We start from the raw sequence: 24,568 nt of genomic DNA, 5'->3' as shown, positions 1-24,568 counted from the left end.
TTAATTAAATTGAATTAATCATAAAAATGGTGAGCGTGATGAAAAGACTTTCAGGCTACCATGTGATTGGAATATTTGATGAAGAAAACAAAATGACATACTCGTAAAAAGACCTAGACTCCAGAAAGTGATGTGAATCGAAATGGTCAATTATCATGCTGAAATCATTATTAGTATCATATTAATAACTGTCCTACCTCTTTAAGTCTAACATTTGTTTAAATTCGCTTAAATGTATCATGTAAACTTCCCTTTGGCATTAAATGTACCTACCCATGGTTAAACATGGAAACCCAACCAACCACATACTGAAATGTGCTGAGTCACATAGTAATGAGTAGAATGTGTCTCGGTAACCAGACTACCCTTTCATTTGATGTCCCAGGGTAGTGCGTGAGGATTGTATTCCAGTCATCCAGGGTTGCCTGCCTCCTCTTATGAATTATTCATGAAGTATGTTAACCCACTGCAGCTTCTCACTCACTCTCACAGTTGCTGGATTCAAGCCTTCTTGAGACTATTTTTTTTAATCGTAATTTCAAGAGTGGAACCATATTCCTACATTTGCATTAATTTAAAGTATACCAATCACCAAAGAGTTCCATGTTGCTATCCTGTATTCACAATGTGAGATTCATAAGAGTTATTGTTATACTTTAGAGGAAATGACAAAAATAATGTAGAACCAAATACACCAGTGTCTCATGCATAAAGAAAGATAATATAGATGATATAGCAAATATTTTAAAGTTTTCTGTTGGGTAGAAGGAAGATATAATATTCACAATATTTCGAGGGCCGTTGAAATTTGCTTATTTCTGTTCATAACATATGTACAGAAGACATTTTCTTTTGTTTACTGTGAAGCTTTTATGAATAATGTACCTCCCCTCAAGTTCAGCATTGAGACATAAATATTGCATCTCTCTACATGTATGCTGATATATTGCATAGCACTTTATCAATACATTGTGTTATGGCATTGCCCTGGGATTACCAGATACTCGCATCAAAGTCTGGTTGTGGCTGGTGGTGTAATAAAGAGTTGAAATTCAAGGAACGTGCATCTACAGTACATGAGTATTGGGTTTTGTTTGATTTCATTTTGATGAGTTCAGATTAGAAAATATATTGGGTTGCTCAACACTTCAATGTTCCTTCAAGGTGTAATTTAGAAACGTCTAAACCTAGAGTGGACAATTTCTATGTCATTTAGAATAGTGGATTTGGAAACAAAATTAAAAATTAGTACTGTGCTTTTTGTTGGTAAGGCATTTGCCTTCAATTAGTTGGTCTCTCAGATAGGATGTATGGTTTTAGGTCCCTTGAAAATTACATAGAAGTTTGTACTTTCTTTCTCGCATTTAGGTCAAAAGGTTGACTGCATGGCATGCAAGTCTCTTTTTTAGAATATGTGTTCACACTTTTCAAGCAAACTTTTAATTTTCAAATATGAGTAGCTTTCCGTGCAATGTACTTCTCTTTAAAAAAAAAAAAATATTAGTGAAGTGTGGTTTGTCCAAAATGTAGGATATAATGGATAATGGTGACCAGCATCTAATCGTTACAGATATTGTGTATAAAGCCATTGCATTCTGGCAGAACAGTAGCCCCAAACTGAACACATTTTTACTAGGGAATCAACCCATCTTTCACCTCTCTTAAATCTGTACTTGAATCTGAAACCGAAACACCATGGAAGATAAGCAAATTGATCCTCAATACGCCAGACTTGATACCCCTGGATAGTAACCCGATACCTCATGTAATGCCCCGTCTGTAATTTATCACCCGAGATGTGACTCTATTGGTGTTAGTTGTGAAGATCAAATTGTGTTCATCATCTTGTGATTATTTAGGTTGAGTTTCTTGATGACGGGCTTCCTAGAAAGTCCTGGTAGTCTAGCGAACTAGATTCTTGGGTTATTAAAAGCTCAGGATTATTTATGTGCCTCCTTTCCTGTCAAATTTCTCTACATTGCACTACATATAAAGCTACTCAGTCTGTGCTAGCTGTAAGGTAGCTTCATGTCACCAAGTATAAGATTTTTGTTAAAGAGGAAAATATAAATTAGCAGTCAACAAACATGTAGGCTTGCATTTTCATTGGAAGTACCAGTATTCTTTGCTTCTTACTGTCTACCAGATCCAAAACACGTGCATAGGAATATAGTTCATATATTTGGGTTTAGAAAATATAGCATCTACAGTGTACTCTTTGTCATACAGTTTAAATATTTTACATTCTCATCTTCACATGTAAAGAATGTGTTGTTTTATTATTGTATATCATTTAGCAAAGTAATCCAAAATTTGGAAATCTTATACATTATTTGATATTGGTACAATTGAAGACTGATATACGACTGAACTCTCTGATAGTAATCTGTGTGACCTACATTTCTCTGACATCTTTTTCAGTTCAAACCAGTAATGCTGTGCATAGAGCTGCCCCATCTGCGCACTTTGCGTGCCAGAGCCTGAGAGGTCATTTCACATTAAAAAGAAACAATTCCTAGATGGTTTTAAGAATAGATTTGGCATGTGAACTGGGCCAGTGTGTGTGACCTATAGTTGTGAGATCTCTCTCAGTAGTGCTGTGCAGCTGTGCACAGGGCTGCCCCAGTTGTGCACTTTGCATGCCAGAGGTCATTTCACATTAAAAAAATAATGTCCCAGATGGTTTTGAGAATAGATTTGGCTTGTGATTAGGCCAGTGTGTGTGACCTATAGTTGTGAGATCTCACTCAGGGAGCCATCAAGCTAACACCAAGTGACATTCAAATCTAGGGCTCATTTTCAGCTGTGATGTCAATTCATGATAATCAGTCTGTCACACAAATCTTAGATACATGTATGTAGCGAGTAAGTGCTTAAGGACTTCAGCACCCTACATCATCTATGCATCCATATACTGCATGAATTATGATTGTCATATGTTTTTGTTTTTTAATGCAATAGAGAAAACTCATTGTGTGCATATAATTATGTATGATTAGAGAATACATTAGTTATGGAACTGTGTTTATAAACTTATGAGGAGATTAATTTTCTCGCTTCCATTCATCCACTGTACATTGCTATTTGTTGTTGATATTTGGATTAGGAAGAAAACAAAATAATCTGAATATGAAAGATCCCGCACTACAACATGCATCAAGGATCAGCATAGAAAATGTAGTGTACACTATTAATGACATAGTTTTTAATAAAATTTAGCCATTTACTTGCATGGTTGTAAGGTTGCAATATACATAGACGAAACCTTGTTTTCTGGAATCAGTATACCTTATTTCTTTAGTCTCTCATTTGTCCTTTAAATATTATTTTCTTTTCTTTTCATTTCGATTATTTATTTTGTCCTCTACTTTCCCCGTCTCCTTCTGCTGCTTTTTCTGCAACCCAATAATTCAGTCAGTCAAAAAAATTGAACAATCATGCTACTTTGCTAACATTTTCTTTCCTGATGCAGGTACTAGCCAAGTCTGGAACCACCCTCAAATATTGTCTCTCGAAAGCCATGAAGATGAGGGAGTTAACACCAGAGATGTGCATAGTGTATCGAGTCAACCCCAGGATGGCTCTGAGCTGGGATACGGATATGATGTACCTGGCAGGAGAAGAAGTGAGTAGTTCTTTCAGATTCATATAAACTAAAGCCAATGAATGAAACATATGGTAATGGTGGTTGAGGATATATTGTAGTGGTGTCAGGGATGGCGATGGTTTTGGCAGCAGTGGTGGCTGCAGCATTGATGGTGGTGGTGGTAGTGGTTGAGGTGGTATTGGTTAAGGCTGTGCATAACCGTGTAATGAGGTACTGGAGTACACTCCCAGGCTTACACGCAAATACTCTAATACGCGGACGCCATGTTTTTTTTGTTTTTTTGTTGCCACCACCATACAACTGCAGCAGTATCCCAGGTCCGTCCTCAAAAAATTACACAACTTTACTTCGATTTGCAGTTGAAGGCGCCAATTAAATAATATTAATAATAGTAAACAATGCTGTTTTAAAAAACAAAGATGACAAACTAATCCATTTTCCTCCGAGTCCAAACAGAAATCCAGACATTTAGTCCCATTTTCTGAGTGGTGAGTTGACAGTGATTGAGCTGGGAAACATTTTTACCCACGGTACCATACCGGCGCTCTCCCGGCCGCTGGGCACGGGTAAGCGTCGGCCTGGACAGTGCCAGGTGTACGGGGGGGAAAAAAAGAAAAAAATGGCGGCCAAGTAGTTGTCAACAATGCAAATACTCGAGTTTTCGACTACTTGTCGCAGCCTTAGTATTGGTAATGGAAAACAATGCTGATGGGATAGTCAAGATGGAAGTAGTAATACCGGATATCGGATAAGACATTAAATGGAGCCCCGTGTAGAGGAGAGTCACCACCTATGCACCTTAAGAACCCACTGCACTATTCTTATAAGAGTTGGGGGAAACCCCGGTGTAGTGGTCCACCTGCACACCCCCAATCAGTTATTCCGGGAGGAGAGACCCGAGGGTTACAGTGATTCAGTTCGCTTTTCGCCTCCCAGGCACAAGTGACGCCAAATACTTAATAATAATATATGTTCATCCAGCTTTACAGAATATATGATATAAGTCTGCTGGTGAAAGCAGATATAAGGAAATAAATGAAAGTGATATAAGGAATGGTAATCATATCGTTTAGGTTTGGAAGCGAAATACCATTCATGACAGAATTATAACCTGTAGCATCTCAGACTCTTAACCCTCGTCTCTAAATTGCTGCTATGCTGAATAAAAAATGAATGCATGGATGTTTTTGTAAAACTTTCTTGTATACGTACAATTCAGTTTTTGAGAGGTTTCCGCCATGATGTAAATACTGGCAAGATAGATATGTAATGTAATATATATTTGAAATCTAATTAAATTTTTAGTTTTGCTCTTTCTTCACAGATATCTGTAGAACTGAAAGCCCAAAATTTCCCAGCACCAAGTAGCATATCACATAATTTTGTAAGTATCATTAAATTATATGAAATTCAAGTTTTCTGTTTTGTTTATATATGTTTTATTCTTTGTAATTATTTAAAGTACATTTCAGAGATTTTGGGGGTTAGCATTCATGATTTGAATGAAGAAGCTTGACTTGCATAATGTGAGGTCAAGAGCTGCTTTTATCTTTGTAGAAAGAAAAATGGGAATATCACGATATACTTTTCTCTTTGTAGTTTTGTAAATTTATAGGGCTTTGACAGAAATCTTTTTTTGTCTGAGGTAGAATTCTAAAAAGCAGAGTATTTTCTCAGTATTATTGGGTGTATGCTCCATCGGTGATGAAAAGAGAAATGATAGATAGTGAAACGGTAACATTGCCGGAAGGTAAAATCTGCCTCACAGCAGTGATACAACGTGTAATTCCAGAAAACAATTTAGTTGACTTATAAATGATAAGATACATCAGATAGCAAGAACAATACAGTAACTTCCTTTTTATTATCATGCCCAGTGTTCTTTTAACCCTTTGCTTACGGGAACCTGGTGGTCCCTGTGTTAAGCCTATGGGACCTATACAATTCAGTAGTCAACTGGTTAAGCAGAAATTTCATGAAGCTCTAGTTAAACAGATCAGAATTAAGTCCGTCTGTTCCAGCTGGTCTGTTGTGATGGTTTCATCCAGAGTGCCTTCAGAATACCTATTAAATGTAGTTGTGATTTTTGTTTTTGTCTTGCAGGTCAGAAAAACCTTCTTCGCAATAGCCTTTTGTGACAGCTGTCAGAAGCTGCTATTCCACGGCTTCCGATGTCAAACATGCAGCTACAAATTCCATCAGCGATGTGCTAACAAAGTGCCCACGATATGCATATCCACAACAGGAGATAATCTTTACAAGCTGTAAGTTTGCTTGTGACATCCTGGTATCTATCAGTGCTCCAGCAAATGCTCCGGCGACAGTCGCTCATTGATCTATTTTGTCAAAGATGTAGGGTTAAAGTTAGGGTTAGGATTGAGTTTAGTGTTAGGGTTAGGGTTAAGGTATAATATTGGTACAGGGTCAAAGTTGAAAACTGGTGGCTGTAGAATATTGACTGCGTTGTCGTTGATATGTGTGTATGCAACCGGTCAGATTATCCTTGGAGATAATCTCTCCTTGCTTGAGAGAACAGGTAAGCCATCAGGATTTTTTTTTTTTTTTTTTTTTTGGGGGGGGGGGGAGGAATTACATCAAGCCAAAAACTGCATTGCTCTAATTTTTAGATATTTTATTATCTGTAAGATCAGTACCCTATACCTCTAAATTGCATACCAGGTGATCAGTATTCAAAATGCCTAACTCTTTGGAAGTGAGGAATTTGTTGGTGAATACCAAAGTGCCTAACTCTTGATAAAACTTGTTCTCCTTGAGATGACAGTGTAAGCCTTGGTTGTTATCATACATGTTTGTGTATATATTGAGCAGAGCTGTTTTAAACTAGTGTACTTCAAGTAATGAACGAGATTGCAAGAAGGTGTATGAAATACAGAACAACTTTGCACAATGTTTGAATTTTGCACAATGTTTGAATTTTGCACATGATATGTCATCACTGTTATGTCAATTTATATGTAATTTTGATATTGTTATCCATTATGAAATTACATATTTTATCTTTGTATATATTGCCATGATAATGGATATAAATGTAAATTCAATTCAATATATTACTGACAGAAAATTAGATATGATTGTACTTGTTATTATTATCATCATTATTTAGATTATTGGCATTGCGGAAAGAAGATGACTACAATGATTATCCCGATACCTTCCCCGATGAGCCTGAATCGCCATCATCGGACGACCAAGATTTCCCAAGGAATACGTTACCACGGGAACGCTCGACATCCGCACCGAACATCTGTCAAAATGCAGTTAACGTACCTGGTCAACAGTTTGATGTAAGCGTACTTGCAAAGAGAGAAGATTCTCTGTAGAGCCAGATTACTCCAAAGAGTAAAACAGTGTTAAGATCCCAGTTATGCGTTCTGCATTTCCTAGTTTTTCCATTAAGAAATGGAAACATAATAGGATGAAGGAAGGGGTTTAGGGACCCATTTCACAAAGCCTTTTTTCAATGACAATGACAAAAATCAGTGACAAATCTGCAGATAACCAATCAGAAGCAAGGATTTCAGTAGCTTATAACAAGAACTGTCATTTGTCACTGAGGACAACTTCTGAGAAACGCCCCCCCTGGACTCAAGACGAAGTAGAAATGTATCCACAATATTTTAAAATACTGGTAGATATGGGTAAATTAACATGGGTTTATATGACAGAATAAGAATAAGAAAACCATAAACCAGGGAAAGATTGATAGACATTACAATTCAAAATAAACCTACCACATTGGAAAGGTTAAATATTGTGCCACATCATTATATTTTCCATAATATCTGTGTAGGTTTACACTATTGCATTCAATGTCACTACTTGGAGGCTTTGTATATTAGACAAATTATCGATATAAACCTTGAAATGTCTCTTTCTTTCTTTCTCTCTCTTTCTCTTCCTCTCTCCTTGTCACTCTCATACTGTATATCTAATTTACTTTTACACATTTCTTTTTGTTTTGCCACTTTTTCTTTTTTTCAACAGAGTGAAGCTTTTTCAAGATTTGCTTTTCCAGTGAAAAGCTCTCTAAATCCAAGTGAGTTATTGTATTCAGTTGCCTATAGCATTCCTATGTATTTGATAGCGGTGAATTTAGTAGTGATAATTTCTTAGTATTGATAATTAAAGCAAAGGATTTTTTCATGTACTAAAACCATTGTGTTGAAAGTAAAAGATTGGTTATAGAACCCTATAACCTAGCCATCAAACCAAATATTCTTCAGATGGTTGACCATTGTTAGAATATAAATATTATTGAATCAGTGTAATCGTAATTATTACCTATCTGATGTCATTGAAAATAATAATTATTGACCTTTTATTTGTGATAAGATTGCATGTTGGATACATGCATGCCTTTAGAATCTGCATGGATCTTGTTTTCTTTCTTTCTCTCTTGGTTCGAATCATGACAATGTTGTCTTTCTTGGCTTGAATCATTGTCTTTGTTGATTCAAATCTTGACAATATTTTCTTTCTTGGTTTGTATCAAGATAATGGTATCGTTCTATGTTCGATTGTCATTCTTGGTTCGAATCATGACGATGGTATCATTCTTTGTTCGATTGTCATTCTTGGTTCGAATCATGACAATGTTGTCTTTCTTCGATCAAATCTTGACAATAGTGTCTTTCTTGGCTTGAAACGTGACAATGTTGTCTTTTTTTGTTCGAATCGCAACAATTGTGCCATTCTTGGTTCGAATCATGACAATGTTGTCTTTTTTGGTTCAAATCGCAACAATTGTGACATTCTTGGTTCGAATCATGACAATGTTGTCTTTTTTGGTTCAAATCGCAACAATTGTGACATTCTTGGTTCGAATCATGACAATGTTGTCTTGGTTCGAATCATGACAATGTTGTCTTGGTTCGAATCATGACAATGTTGTCTTGGTTCGAATCATGACAATGTTGTCTTTCTTGGTTCAATCAGGATAATGTTGTGCATGTTAAGAAAAGTCTTTGCTCATGATTGCATGTTGTTGCATGTTATTGTCATGTGGGAAAAAGCCTTGTCCACACACAACATGGTCAATAAGCTAAGAGAAAACGCTGATGAAAAAACGTATCTTATAACACAGAGATGATTTAGTACATCTAGCTGAGGAAAAAATACACTGGGGCTTGGGCGAATTTGCCCTTCGAAATGCCAAAAAAAGCCCGCGAACTTTATAAAAAAAGCCCTTGAAAATTTGCATAGAGTTCAATGCAAAACAAATTAAATAGTGTTATTTTCATGCAAGTAAGCTTTAAAAGTAGCCCCCGAAATTGTTTAAATATTTTTTTCCCTGACATCTAGGCACCTCTGGGGCATGTACATTGTAGCTTCTTTTTACCCCACTTTCCATTTGTTTATTGTTTCATTTTGCCATGTTGGATTACTATCCCAGGCTGAACAAGGCTTTAGTATTGTAAATTTTATGTATCTTGAAGATTTTTATGCCTCCGTAACGAAGTAGCCGGAGGCATTATGTTTTCGGGTTGTCCGTCCGTCCGTACGTCCGTACGTCCGTACGTACGTACGTACGTACGTACGTCTGTACGTACGTACGTCCCGTTCTCGTGATCACGTTATCTGAAGAACTGGTTGATGGATTCCTGCCAAACTTTGGTCATGTATGTATCTTGTAGAGCCGATGAACTGATTAGATTTTGGGGTTACGAGGTCAAAGGTCAAAGGTCACAGGGCTCATTATGTATGCAAAACGAGCTCGTGATCGCGTTATCTGAAGAACTGGTTGATGGATTCCTGCCAAACTTTGGTCATGTATGTATCTTGTAAAGCCGATGAACTGATTAGATTTTGGGGTCACGAGGTCAAAGGTCAAAGGTCACAGGGCTCATTATGTATGCAAAACGAGCTCGTGATCGCATTATCTGAAGAACCGATTGATGGATTGCTGCCAAACTTAGGTCATGTATGTTACTTGCAAAGCCAAAAAACTGATTAGATTTTGAGGTCACGAGGTCAAAGGTCAAAGGTCACAGGGCTCATTATGTATGCAAAACGAGCTTGTGATCGCGTTATCTGAAGAACCGATTGATGGATTGCTGCCAAACTTAGGTCATGTATGTTACTTGCAGAGCCGATGAACTGATTAGATGTAGGGGTCACAAGGTCAAAGTTCAAAGATCACAGGGCACATTATGTATGCAAAAACAGCTCGTGATCGCGTTATCTCAAGAACCGATTGATGGATTCCTGCCAAATTAGGTCATGTATGTTTCTTGCAGAGCCAATGAACTGAGTAGATTCTTGGTTCATAAGGTCAAAGGTCATGGGCTCATTATGTATGCAAAAATAGCTTGTAATCACAATATTCTGAAAACCTGTTAATGGATTACAATTGAACTTGAATTTGAAAAATTTCTTCTGTTTTGGTTTGTAAAATTGCTCTATGACGGAGGCATCATTTTCGACTGCGCGCAGTCGAAGTTCCATCTAGTTGTTAATTGTTTGTGTTAGCATCACTTGACATAACTGGACACAAGAAGAATATTTAATATTGTTACAAAAATGGCAAACATATGGGGTCGTTTGTACGGGATTACATGTCACTGTCATTTTAGCATGTATTATTTTATCAAGATAAGTCTTCTGAATATTTAGTTGTTATCCTTGCTAGACTTTCTACACACACACATATCATCCTACATCATTTACATTTTGTGATAGTTCATTGTTGAAGAAAAAAAAGTTACTTACATTATAAACTTTATAGTTTTATTTAAGACTTGTACTTATACTACCGCAATTGATTGATGCCCTTAAAAAGTCTTGAACCAGATGTAAAATTAGAGGAAAAAACCCTAGAAATTATGATCTTTAGATCATATTTTTCCCTTTAATAATGAAGTATCAAAATTGTTTAATTCTGTTGATTTGTGACCACGATTTGTACGTCTTTTGAGAGACCAATATTTCCCATAGTTCAAGTCCAACTTAAGTCGATCTTAGTCTTGGTGAAACACTCCCCAGGCTTTTCTAGTAGTTGAGGAACATCCATTACGAGGGAATCAACATTACTTTCTTTCGTTCAAATCCTTTAAGAAAGGGATCGGAATTGTCTTGCTACTGTGAGTGATGATGTTGGTACATGTAAAAGCAGGATAACAATTTCTTGGAATCGCTGGGTGATCACTTTCATATTCATACATATGCAAACCTAACATATATCACTTAAACACATATATTTCTAACTAATTTCTTTCATTTTTCATGCTGTAAATAAAACTTATGTGGTATTGTTTTTATTTTTCATCTTTTTTTAAATTCTTAGTTTCTGTTCTTTTCTTTCCATGATTAATCCAGGTCTTTATAATTGAATATTCATAAATCTAGCTTTTCTGCTAACTTTTTTTCCGTCTCTCTTCTTTTCTTTATTTTTTTTTGTTATCCACCAATATCTTCCCATCATGTGCATACCCATCTTCCTTTTAATATCTTCTTTGATAAATGCTGTCTCATATTATACCTGCCTCTAACACAATTTTGTTCATTCAACCATCTTTCTCCTAACCTCATATGTTATTATATTGATGTCGCACTTTGCTCTTTTCTGAATATTCATCTATGCAACAAATAATAAATAATATGTTGAGAAATGTACTTTATTCTTTGCGCTTTTTTGCTGGTCTTCTATATCACAATCCACATTCCTTAACCTGTTTTGATTATACATTTTTTTTTACTTTTCTTTTATTACTTACTTCATCATATGCTTTCTATGTATTCCATCTCCATCCTTTAACTTTCTAATTATCTCATAAATTGATTAACAATTCTCTCTCTCTCTCTCTCTCTCTCTCTTCCTATCCCTCTCCCTCTTTTTCTCACTCCCTTTTTCTCTCTTCTGCCTTACCCCCCTCCATCTCTCCCTCATTTCCTCTCCTCGCTCTTTGCAACCACCATCTAATTCACCTGCCCATGTCCACCTTTTATCTTCATCCCCATCCTCATCTTCTAACTCCGCCTCTCCATTTACTCCATCCCCCTCCCTCCTCGCATTCCCATCTGCCATGCTGTCTGTCTGTCTGTCCGTCTGTCTGTCTGTGTGCTCAGATGGACACACTGCTAGCGCCGCTGTTAACATCCATGGGGCTCACGGCGGTGGACATGGCAAAGTGCTAACCCCGAACAGTGCCGTTCAGGATGGCGTCTTTGACTATGACCCCACTAACATCGCCAATGGTGAGTTGCCTTGGTAACACTAACACTTTCACTCTCATTCATTCTATCTTACTAACGCAGCTTATCAAAACTCATAACATTGGTAGCAGGGTCATCTCTGGTGACACGACACATGCTCTGGGGGGTGTTTCACAAAGATCCTAAGTAGCGCTTAACTCTAAGTTGGACGTGTAGCCTTAAAATGAAATATATTCAAAAGTAGAAATTCAATTATTCAAGACTTTTCTTAAATTCTACATCAAGAACATGAAATCTCCTTGATAATAGAAAATATGAATGATTTTAATGAACATTTTATGCCTTTTAAAACAACTTAGAGATAAGTTCAACTTAGGATCTTTGTGAAACACCCCCCTGGTCACCCTTGCTCCAGGATTCATTCCGTCTCTAATATAGGGTTAGGGTTAGGATGAAGAAGATGGTGTAAGGACCAGGGTTGAAGTTCGAAATTCAGTTTATGCTAGAAATTGACTGCAGAAAAATTGTTGCCCCAAGTATGTGTCATGGAACTATATTCTGGGGCATCCCCTTTCTCCCTTTGTGTGGTATTGCCAAAATTTGGTCTGTGACTTCATGATGAATGAATAACGGATTGGTATGCAAAAAAGATGGGAGGTCTTTCACGGAATCCTCGTCAAGTGAAGCTGTTTTCAGGTCTTGATGTCATGGCTGAGTTAGCGAAATGGGCAGTTGTCTCATAAACAACAAAACACAGGTTCAACACTAAGATGGTGTGCTGATACTCTGAGCTGAGATATTTATCCTCAATTACCTAGTCCATCTAATGGATGTAGTTACACATCCCTTAGAGTTGAATCACATGTTTATTTTTGCTCTCGCGTTTGAGGGTTATTATCTGTGCTTTATTTTGTATTATATCAGCCTTCATTCTGTGCCATGTTGCATACAAAATGAAATTGAGAGATCTCTGCATTAGCCAATCCTAATGTAAGTTGTGGGAGTTGCATTTTGAAAAAATTAAAAATCTTGATTATGCCCACCATCAATGATAACCAACATACAGACGCAAGTTATATGAATCGCATCCAAATCCTGCTTTATTCTTTAATAAATCATTGCCAATAGCCAGCTAATCATTGGCTTGGTCGTTTTAACATAACATATCAACTATCCTATTTATTCTTTGCTCATCAACATTAACGTAACATCACCCAGTGGCTGCATTTGATTCTTTAAAAATTGTTAATCAATATGAGCGTTTCCACTTCCACCAGAGAGCATTTTTCCAGTTTATCTGCTAGTTAGTTACAGTGTTCTGAGGTGTATATTAAGAGGTTAACCTTGAAACCTCTCTGATGTGTTCATGTCTAGATGGATACATGAAATGGGGAATATATAAAAATGAGCATATATCTTAAACAGCAACATGATACGCAAGATACACATCAGCTGTGGAAAGACCAGTACATAGCCTAGTGACTGATGAAAGATAGTGGTTGACAAATCATACGAATCAACTTTCAAAACATTTTTGTCACATCATTATTTACCATACAAATTATTACACCAATACCCTGATGATGACTTGGACTATGCCATAATGTATGGAATTTACAATGACACTGTATACACAAATGTGTAAGGTGACCTCTTGGCTGTCCAATTTAGCCAGGGCATTTTCTGTTACGAAAATGATACAGAGCAGAGTTCCAGTACATAATACACACACAAAAGTTGTGTTGAATGTGCTATCCTGGACTTTGGGTATGTTAGAGTATAGAATATATGCGATGCCTGGGTAAGAAGCAGTTTGCTGTCAGCACATTCAGATCCAGTTTGCAATTGAATGGTGTAGTGCCTTGGTGCATGCCATTCAGTTTAAATGCTCTTTCATTGAGAAGAAGAAAAAAAGAGAATTATATGGAGCTGAGGTGCCCCTGAAGCATTGGAATGGTATGGCATGGTATATAGAAAAACGTATAAATCTATAGCAAAACAGCATGACTGTATTGGGTGATGAATTAGTTCAATTTGTTTGCATCCTAGAAGTAAGGGATAGAGCAACGTCGATCTGGCGCTGCTCAGTGGCTGCCGGGCTCACGATCAATTGGGCTAAAAGAATTTCCATTTCTGTGTAATAAAATTTGGAGTGGACTATTAGGCTATTATTATTATTATTGATTATTATTATAACAGAACTTCACAGTGTTCTACCATGTTCAACAAGTAAACCTGAATGAGTTGATGCCGAACATAGACATCACTTTGATGCAAACAAGTTTTCATGGACATTGATTTCATGATTGGTTAAGAGCTCTTGTATTATTGACTGGTTGCCACTTGAAGATCCAAGATCTAATCTCTATATACCTCTTCCTTTCCACCCTTAACTCTTTATTCTTGTCAATTTTCTTCTTGTATTAAAATTCCTCTTTTCATGCTTCCCACAGGCTTAGCGTCTAGTTTACCGAACACTAGGAACTTGATACACAGTCCAAAAAGAGAGTCTGGATCGCACAGTTCCCAACCCTCCCCCACCCATCAGCCTAGGTGGAAGGACGTCCTTCCTGGCTCTGACTCTAAGGATAACAAGATCAAACCTCCCACCACATTGCTAGGTCATAGGGTAAGTACAGACAGTAGATATTTCTTGAGAACTTGTAGATGATAGTACCTAGTCAGAACAGAGAATGTTGGTCCTGTAGTTGACACCCCCTCCGTCAGCCTAGGTGGATGAATACCCCATCTGGCTCACATGCACAGGATAGTAAGATCAAACCTGCCGTGTTGCCCAGTTAGAAGGTAAGTAGAGATGATAGTTCTTTGATTGGACCTTCTAGATGATAGTATATACTCTGAACTATTGGGCTGGGTCTCACAATTCTTATCCTTCCCCCACCAGTCAGACTTTGAAGACCACTCTGCCTCAGACACTGAGGATAGTAAGTTCAAATCTATCACATTGCTGGTTCATAAAGTAAGTGTAGACAATACATACATGATGAGAAGTACCTGACAATAGTTCATGTTCTGAACAGAGAGTAAATAGGTTCCATAATTTGCAGCCGTCCTCCACCCATCAGCCTAGCTGGAAGAAAGCCCTGTCCGATTCAGCCACTAAAGACAGCAAGATCAAATATTGTGAGTGGAAAGAAGATGTATTCTGATGCGAAAATGCTTGATGATAGGACATAGTCCTTACATAGTGTTTTGGTGTCACAATGCCAAACTGCCCCTACTAATAATGCCCTATGTACATTATCATATTGTCATCAGACTGCTCTTTTAGAACGATTTGTGCTCATGACATTTAATTATCCTAGACTCAACCTTTGTCGTTTCAGAGGACAAGAAGAGATTCCAATGACGACTGGGAGATACCAACTGAAGAGATTAGGTTAGGATCAAGGATAGGAGCAGGATCTTTTGGAACTGTGTTCAGTGGACAATGGCATGGTAAGTTACTTTATGTTGTTTATATCAGAATGTGGAGTTTTCCAGGGTTCTAGAAGTATAAGAAAATCTTAATTGAATTGTTTAGTCACTAAAAATAACTGACCTCAAAACCACCGTAAAGATACCAGTTAGGATTTTTTAATGTAAGTCCGATTGTGAACAAGGAATTTCTCAGCTTAAAAATGACTAAACTCTTCACAATTTAATTTTCCTGACTCATTGAAGAAAAGAAAACAAAGTGAAGAATGTTTAGTCATCAAGAATGTTCCTTTACAGGTATTTAAAGTCCCTAGTCTACTTAAGCACTCTGACTCCCAAATAATTGTGCAGAGTGATTAAAGGAGGATTAGAACTCCATGTTAATTTCTGTGAAAGGATTATCAGATTGTCCTAGAACTTGGCACACTAAGTAATCTTTTTTGTTTTGGTCCAGGTATCAATGCAAGAGTTTACTCTATGTGAAAAATATAAGAGATCAAAGTAAGACCAGGAGCCAGGGGTGTATAGAAATTAAGATACCTACAACATATTTGTGGCTTACAAATTCAAGATCACGCAAACATAGGTCGACAAAACACTACAAAAATACCACTTTAAGATTTTGTTGGTGCATCCACGTTATGAAAGTACATAGATGTACTGTTGCCTGTGATACAGTCTTCACTAAATAATACTTTAATGGGAAACATAAATCATAGTCTTCATAGAATGACTGATCTTTATTTACTGGTGGATGCTACAGAACTGTTACTGTAATTATGTGGATGATATGTGATTAGAAAGGTGTATGTTGAGGTTGTTTTTTTCTGGGTGAAACTCAAAACTCATAATAAAATTATAAACATTGAGTTTTGTATTTGTTTTTTGTGTAACAGGTTCTGTAGCAGTGAAGAGGTTGAATGTTAAGGATCCAACTCCATCACAACTACAAGCATTCAAGAATGAGGTCGCTGTACTTAGGTAAGTTCTTTCAATGCATGTTCTCGTCAAAACAAGTCATGCTTTGTGGAACACGGTTTTCGTATACTTGATGAATAACTTCAGGTTTTCATGCCAAATAGGTTTGGTCATAAAAATGTCTCAGATATTGATTGTAAGATGACAGGGATTAAAAAGTTTCCAATGCTGTTGCTTTCAATTTAGTAATAAAACACAAGAAGATTTGTCTGATGTACTTTGTTTACCTGAAGGAATATTTGTACTGTAAATATGAAGTATATAGACAATTAATTTATGTACTGTTGATATTTATGTCCAGTGGCTATATTTATTTAATTATTTCGGTTTTTCAGAATGATTTGTGTAATAACCCTTTCACATTCTTTATTCCTTTCGGTTATTAGTGAAGTCATTTTCCCAATTATAATTACAAACTTACAAAACCTCTGCTATTTAGGGTTATGTGTTTTTGTGGTTCTGTCATTGTTGGTCTCCGTTTGTCTGGTCTATGAGACAGGGGATGTATTAGTTTGTCTCTTTTGCTGTATGGATTTCCTTTCTAGAAATGGATTCAAGATCCCACTATTTAATGTTTCTCTCAAAAACCTGAAATTTTCAAAAACTTAAATTTTACAGGAAAACGAGGCACGCCAACATCCTGCTTTTCATGGGGTGCACCTCCAAGCCCCAGCTAGCAATCGTGACACAGTGGTGTGAAGGCTCGTCACTCTATAAACATCTCCATGTTCTAGATACTAAATTAGTCATGCATCAACTTATTGACATATCAAGACAGACGGCACAGGGTATGGAGTAAGTATCACCCAACACACCACCTCTTTCATGATTTATTTAGTTCACATTGTGTACTTTTAGAAGCAATTTGATCTTAGAGCATACAACATCCTTGATACTGCTGCTTCAAGATTCGACTCTACTATCAAGTTAGAGCCAAGTGCTACTGTAATTACTGTTTACACTTAATATAGGTACATGTAGTTTGATACATATTTGTCTCTTTAAAATTCTATGAGTAAAACATATTTAGTTAGTCCTGATTCAAACATGTGTGATAAGAACTGTGGGTAGTGGCATAGTTATTATCTATCGTGTCTACTTTGTAGTTTGTTTTTCTTAGCATTTACCTCACATTTGTAGCTTGTCACACTTATTATCTTATCAACCTTCTTTGTGAAAATATTGTTTTATTTTTTTGTGAATTAACAATTCTTGTTTGTGTTTGTGTCTTTACAGCTACCTCCATGCAAAGAACATCATCCATCGAGACCTGAAATCAAACAGTATCCTTTTATCACAGTCTTTAGGAAAAAAGGCTTTTAAAAGATCAGGCTGTCTTGTCATTAGCTTTACCTTTACAGGGAGTGTAAACTGACAAGACTATGTGTCTTTCCCGTGGCCTGACTCGGGGGCCAATCAAGTATAATACGACTACGAACGACGTGACCGCAGCAATCACGTGTGTGTAACATATACAAAACCGAAGCGTAAGGAGAACCTTTGGTCTGTTTCGCGAACGCTGACCATGTAGAGATTAAGTCGTCGCTGACTACCGTTAATCAAGTCCATTCGTTTACGTGCAGTTGTCAAAAAGAAGACGTAGATGGTGTTAACCAGTATTTGCCAAGCTACACGGCCTTTAAGATCCCCTTGGTAAATTCAATTTATTTTAAAAGTATGCATTATACACAGCAAATTACTAGTACATACTTTTCTACGTGTGAAATTCTGATACATTGCTTGCATCTTATTCAACAAGAACTATTGCTGTAGATGTATTGGTTACGTAGAAGATCTTTGGTTTCTGATGGTTCTCTTGCCATATATTCCTTAACCGATGCTCTCCCTCCCACTAAGATATCTTCCTGCACGATGACCTCACAGTGAAGATAGGAGACTTTGGGCTAGCTACGGTCAAATCAAGGTGGAGTGGTTCACAGCAGTTTGAGCAGCCTTCAGGTTCAATACTCTGGATGGTAAGTGATTACTTTGGCCCCCTCAACTGCAGAATAATCCACTGTACTTTGAAAGACCCTATTCGATGAAAATACAACTTTGTATTAATGAAAAGATGAATGAACGTCAAATACAAATATAAAGGAATACAAAATAATTCCGTTTCAGTATTGCACAAAACCTTATTTTTTGCACCTCTCCAAATTACAGGTCAACAGCGGTCAAATTTGCTGCAGTTCCAGTGATGACATAATATGTGCACCCGATCGGCTCGCCTATATAGCTGAGGCGCTGCCATGCTTAATTAATGCTAAGTCATTGTGAATATGCGTACTCCACATGACCTGTACCCTCCAGAAAAAAGACTTGTTTTAATTGATGCTTAATGGTGATGTTGATTGATTGTCTTGTCCTTGTAGGCGCCTGAAGTGATTAGGATGAGGGATACTAACCCATACTCATTCCAGTCTGATGTCTATGCATTTGGAGTGGTTCTCTTTGAGTTGGTCACGCAATCTTTGCCATATCAGAACATCAAACACAAAGATCAGGTAACGGTCAAATCTTAATATTGATTTTTTTAAGAATTTGATTTGATTGTGTGCTTCTTTTCATTTTTATGCCTCTGCCAGATGCATTATGTTATCTGGTTGTCCATCCGTCCGTACGTCCCGTTCTCGTGATCCCATTATCTCAAGAACTGATTGACAAATTACCATCAAACTCAAGACATGGTGCACCCGCAAGTCTACTGTATAACTCAAGACATGTCTTGCAGAGCCAATGAATTGATCAGATGTTTGGGTCTTGAGGTCAAAGATCAAAGAGTCATACCTGTATATGAATTTTATATTTTGATGTATAGATTATTTTTACATACAATATTGGACCAACTTAAAAAGTCAATGTTATTACAATAAAGTATTCTCGATACCTTTCAAAGTAAATGATTTTTTTTTTCTTCATACTTGTACAAAGAATCCAAGCAAGTCAAGGCCATAGTTTGGAGTCATCAAAATATAACATTCATTGTAAGATTCTTAACAATATGATCCATGAGGAAAATATATACCATAATCCAAGAAAAACTTAGTACTCATGCACAGATTTTGAATAAGATTTAAAGAAAGCCGTAGCTTCAGATATAGATTTATTTTTTAAAACCAAAGAAAGCTAACATTAGTCTTGGACACATCTTCACCATGCACTATTCTAGGACTTATTCTCCGTTCTCTAACCTTTCTAACCTCTGACCTTTCTAACCTTCCGCGCAGATCATCTGGATGGTTGGGCGTGGTTACTTACAGCCGGACCTGAGCAAGGTTCGGAACGACACGCCCAAGGCACTCAAGAGACTTATCACAGACTGCTATGCGCTCAATAGAGATGAGAGACCCTTGTTCCCTGTGGTAAGCAATGCATTCATTCATACAAGGCATACCGTGATAACCTGCTCCCCGTTTCATAAAACTTTTTATCGATAACAAGTTGCAATAACTGTTATAAGCTACTCAAATTGCTGCATTTGATTGGCTGAGAGCAAATTTGTTAGAGAGTTATGAAACTTGTTATTGACTACAAGTTCTATGAAACGGGGCCCAGAAGCTTATGTGACCCAAAACTTTAACATTTTCAATGATGGCCATCTTTGCGGAGAGATTTTTCTTTCTTTTTTTGTGGAAAAAAAATGTTACGTTGTGTCAGTTGTTATTCTGTTATTTGTTATCGCATGAAACTTTCTATAATCTAAACCATTCTTGAAATTTGGCAAATATTTCATGCACAGTAAAGTTTTTCTGCATTGATGTTTTGTAAACCAGCATTTTGCTAGAATTTTTAAAAAGTGCATCACAGATTTCAGTGAAACAAAGTAAGTAAAGGGAAGGAACGGAATAGATTTTAAGTTTTCCAAATGTTTTATCTACCGTAAATCTCTGTGTATAAGACGCACCTGTCTATAAGGCGCACCCCTATTTTGTTGCCGAAAACCCATGCGGGGAAGGACCTTCATTTAACATCGAGGTGCAGTTAAAGGCGCTGATTGTGCTTGTAAACTTGTCACAAATGATAGTAACAATGTCGTTTTTAGAAGAATGTGTAAGATCATTAATGTAAATTAAAAACAATAGAGTACCTAGGTCCTAGGATAGAACCTTGTGGTACACCATTTGTTATATAAAAAAAATTGAGGAATTATTATTAGAAAGATTACTTTCAAACCAAGATGACAGACAAATTTTAGTGTTGTTGTAGTTTCCGAGTGGTTAGTCAACACTGATTACTGAGCTGGGAGACATTGCCAGGCATAGCGCCATAAACCGAAACTAAAAAAAAAATATCAAACAAAATAAAAAATGAAAAATTTCTGTACCTGGCACCCCGACTTTCAATTTTTTTTTTGGCGCCAAAAAAGTGCGCCTTATACACGGAGATTTACGGTACCCTTCATTTGTATATGAGCACAACATATGTAAACCATTTAGATCATAAACTATGTTTAAGGAATAACCCTTGACTACCTGTTGAATAGATACAGTTAATAGTGCATATTGCTCCTTTTGAGATGACTGAAGATCATTCCTCGTTCATTTATGTCCCTGTGCAGGTTTTGGCAGCGTTGGAGAGCTTGGCCAGGCAGCTACCGAAGATCCACCGCAGTGCATCGGAACCTTCGTCGCTAAATCGGGCAAGGTTACATTCAGACGATTTCATGTACTGCCCTTCCCCCAAGACCCCCATTCAAAGCCAATTTGCTGTCTTCCCATTTGACATGCGTGGATGATGACAGTTTATGCTGTGAACAAACAAAGCGAAGCGACTTGGCTTCTCACTTTTCAATTAAATGGACAATCGACTATCTATACCCCAAACTGTGGAAATGGGTATAATGTGATGAATTGTATGACATTTGAACATGAAGACGGAACATATCTTGAAATCTAGTGTCAGATAGTGGTAGAAATAAAAGCCTGGAAAGGATGATGAATCAGCATTCTTCAGGAGCTAATGTCAACTACCACAGAAATCTACCTAACAGAGGAACTTAGCTATCATGATGGAGAATATGAAATGAAATCTGTGGAATATTGAAAGAACTCTGCTTCATCATGCAACATAATTATATGAAATTTGACAAATCAAGTTAAGATGATGCACATCATAGATGAAACACTATGCGAGTCATCTTCTGGAAGACATTGTGTAAGAGATTTAAGAGATTTTTTTGAAATAATGGTGCATGGATCCTAAAGTGAAAATGGAATTTGAAGACTACAGCAAATGCCTTATGACCGACACAATAGGCAATCTGCAACCCGGCAAGATGAAGAGAAGGAGACAGATCTGTTTCTGTATGACGGAACACTGCAATCATCCAACCTGAGAGGACGCAAGTGTTAGGATATGCTGTGACAGGAAAGAAATCATCGAAATGCGGCACATCTGTAGATTTTTATCATGAAATTATCAATACTCAAGTCTTAGAGAAAAATACACACACACACCCTACGCATTTTATTGAATCCAAACGTTTCATGTAGATCATATATACAAAATACTGAACATGTATGTATGTATGTATGTAGATTAGTAAGGTCAAGGCTCACTAATACAGAAGATGCTAAGTTTTGAGGTTTATTGTATATTGTTGAATTCAAAAGTTAAACTTTAAAAAATAGTGAATGCAGGGGAAAGTGGATTGTTATAGTTTATGAATTGTAAAAACCTTCAAGTTGTATTGAACAGGCACCCATGACTCATTGCTTCATACGTGATTGCACATTAAATATACATCTGTCAATTCTTAGGTGTTAAGGGACATCCATTTCTTTCATGATTTGTTTGAAAGTCTACTCTCCTTTGGCACATGTTTTTATATATCTCATCAGGAAAGAGAGGAATTATGTGTCCTCTTAGCAATGCAAAATTCATATTCAGTCACTGTGTGAGATGGTCCACAAATATGTAAGCATTTGAAAATTAATTATGAGCCCATGATCATGATTAGATCACTGTCATTGCTGAACTTTTCTTTTATATACCCACCACCCTACATGTGCTTGCTTATGCATACAACTGACATTTATCAAACACAGATTTTACATCTGTCTATATATGATGATGATGAATCTAATAAACACATCTCTTTGCCTGATCTGAACACACTGCTTTTTAGAAGCAACCTATCTGCAGTATACTGCACCAAATCTGAACTCACAAAGAGACAAAACTATATTTTCTGTATTGGATTTATGTATTCTTCAACATAATTAATGATTATAAATCCTTGGACACTGTTTTTCATTCTGAATTAAATTGACATCTAGAATAGAGTTAGGGTTATCATTTTTTAAATTTTATTTCGAAGTCCATTTTTTAGACTCCGTTGATAGCTGATGCGCCCATATACCATATTACAGCATGAGTCAGACTTTGACCTTTTTACACTACTACGATCTCTTTGTCATCGCAAGTTGCACTTTATTTTTGTATTATTAACTCCAACATCATTTATACATTCATACTTCTGCATACTACTTAGTGAGTCTGAGTGTTATATTTAATTTGGTTTTATCTGCTTCTGATTCAATTTGAAAGTTGTGCTAACCTGACATTTTCATCAACATGGCTCAAAGTCAATCCCACAATATTAGCTCCAACATCATTTATACATTCATACTTCTGCATACTACTTAGTGAGTCTGAGTGTTATATTTAATTTGGTTTTATCTGCTTCTGATTCAATTTGAAAGTTGTGCTAACCTGACATTTTCATCAACATGGCTCAAAGTCAATCCCACAATATTAGCTCCAACATCATTTATACATTCATACTTCTGCATACTACTTAGTGAGTCTGAGTGTTATATTTAATTTGGTTTTATCTGCTTCTGATTCAATTTGAAAGTTGTGCTAACCTGACATTTTCATCAACATGGCTCAAAGTCAATCCCACAATGTTAGCACCAGAAGAAGAAAAAAAGAAAAAAAGTAATCTACAAAATAATGAAAACACACTTTTTAAATGATAACAGCACAATTTACAATGTGTTTTCTAGAAGGACTTCTTAAAATATTTTTAATAAGAGAGAGGACACAATTGTAAGACTGAATTTTTATTAATTGCCTTGAAAACACATAAACAATATTTTCCCTCTACATTTTATAATGTACATATGATCGTGCATAATTTATCCACAGATGGTGTTCCTAATTCCAAATACAATATTTATATCTCAATTCTTAGAGAAATTTTCTTACAAAATAATGAGGCATTCAGACTTGCTTGCTCGTGTAGAAGCATGACTGCGAATAGACTTTCTAATCTTGTGTGTAATGTATTTTACATGTATTGTATGTAGATCAGACTTGTGTGTACATTTACTGAAGTAGCATTCTGGAATGAATATTAGTTTGTCTTTAATCTGATATCTTATAGATTTGGGCTGGTCCCAATATTGCGTGGATTTTGAAAATATTTGACAGTAGAGAGAGCGAGAGAGGGGGGAAGAAAGAGAGAGAGAGAGAGAGAGAAAGCATCTATTTTTATTCTGTGTTGTGATCCATCTACCCACTGCATGAAATGTATCTGACTTCTGTCTGTTCTATATTTATCTCTTTTTATACATCATTAGCCCATTACATCTCACTTAGGAATAGGTTTTAATTATGGGAAGTGTCACATATTGCTTCCCATCTAGAGATATATTGGTCCAATTCAAATCGTTTATATTTATTCAAAACTTACTCCCCATAACTTATCGAAGACCAACAGCAGAAATTATAAAAGCATCACATTTTCTTGTATTTAAAGAGAGGCATAATAAATTCTACATTGTAAAAGTACATTTGATAAAAAAAATTGCATATTGTAATTGGAATACCTATAATTGAAAAGCAGATTAGGTAGTGTTATCTTTTTATGTATATTTCAATAATTTTCTCTTTAGCCATGCTAAGGCACAACCCATTATGGTCTTGATGTATTTTGGTATTTATCATTTTATTTATTCCATATTTATTGCAAGAAATGTTTTATTTTATTCAATTGAATGGTGCAGATCACTAGACAGAGTGGATTCACTGTTCTCACACCAGCAATTTTCATAAGGAATGTTTGTGATAGGGTCTGTGAAAAATAAATCAATGAAATTTGAATTCAGAAGAAGAAAAACATGCCTTATTTGTAGATGAACAAGGGTTCTGATATTTCTCACCGTCAAATCTTGAGAAACTCACTAAATTATGGTGAATTTTAAGTTATTATCTTGACTAATTTGGTAAATTATGGGTTGAATCAATTATTTTACCCTAAGTTGCTTTTTGTTAACAATGGGAAGCTGTGTTGGCATGACTCAAATTATTTATATCTGTGTATAGACTAAAAATATACTTTTATCAATGATGGCACTTGTA

General features: G+C 36.3%; 1 protein-coding gene across 2 annotated transcripts in view; it reads left to right on the top strand.

Moving 5' to 3' along the window:
- Positions 1-22,812, top strand: part of LOC575613 (serine/threonine-protein kinase A-Raf) — a 46,487-nt gene extending 23,675 nt beyond the window's left edge. Inside the window, exons 4-18 of one of the 2 annotated variants that reach the window (XM_003725033.3) lie at positions 3,473-3,625; positions 4,932-4,991; positions 5,711-5,871; positions 6,735-6,915; positions 7,616-7,667; positions 11,696-11,824; positions 14,236-14,411; positions 15,130-15,241; positions 16,117-16,201; positions 16,817-16,993; positions 17,435-17,481; positions 18,056-18,174; positions 18,574-18,705; positions 19,429-19,563; positions 20,760-22,812. In XM_003725033.3, the coding sequence (XP_003725081.2) occupies positions 3,473-3,625; positions 4,932-4,991; positions 5,711-5,871; positions 6,735-6,915; positions 7,616-7,667; positions 11,696-11,824; positions 14,236-14,411; positions 15,130-15,241; positions 16,117-16,201; positions 16,817-16,993; positions 17,435-17,481; positions 18,056-18,174; positions 18,574-18,705; positions 19,429-19,563; positions 20,760-20,936 (1,896 nt within the window). In that variant the 3' untranslated portion in view covers positions 20,937-22,812. The remainder of the gene's footprint in view (positions 1-3,472; positions 3,626-4,931; positions 4,992-5,710; positions 5,872-6,734; positions 6,916-7,615; positions 7,668-11,695; positions 11,825-14,235; positions 14,412-15,129; positions 15,242-16,116; positions 16,202-16,816; positions 16,994-17,434; positions 17,482-18,055; positions 18,175-18,573; positions 18,706-19,428; positions 19,564-20,759) is intronic. The other variant, XM_776001.5, reaches the window with a different exon arrangement.
- Positions 22,813-24,568: the final 1,756 nt, after the last annotated feature.

Source organism: Strongylocentrotus purpuratus, unplaced genomic scaffold, assembly GCF_000002235.5.
Source record: "Strongylocentrotus purpuratus isolate Spur 01 unplaced genomic scaffold, Spur_5.0 spur5_scaffold_6, whole genome shotgun sequence".
NCBI lineage: Eukaryota > Metazoa > Echinodermata > Echinoidea > Camarodonta > Strongylocentrotidae > Strongylocentrotus > Strongylocentrotus purpuratus.
This window is presented reverse-complemented; position numbering and strand designations above follow the sequence as displayed.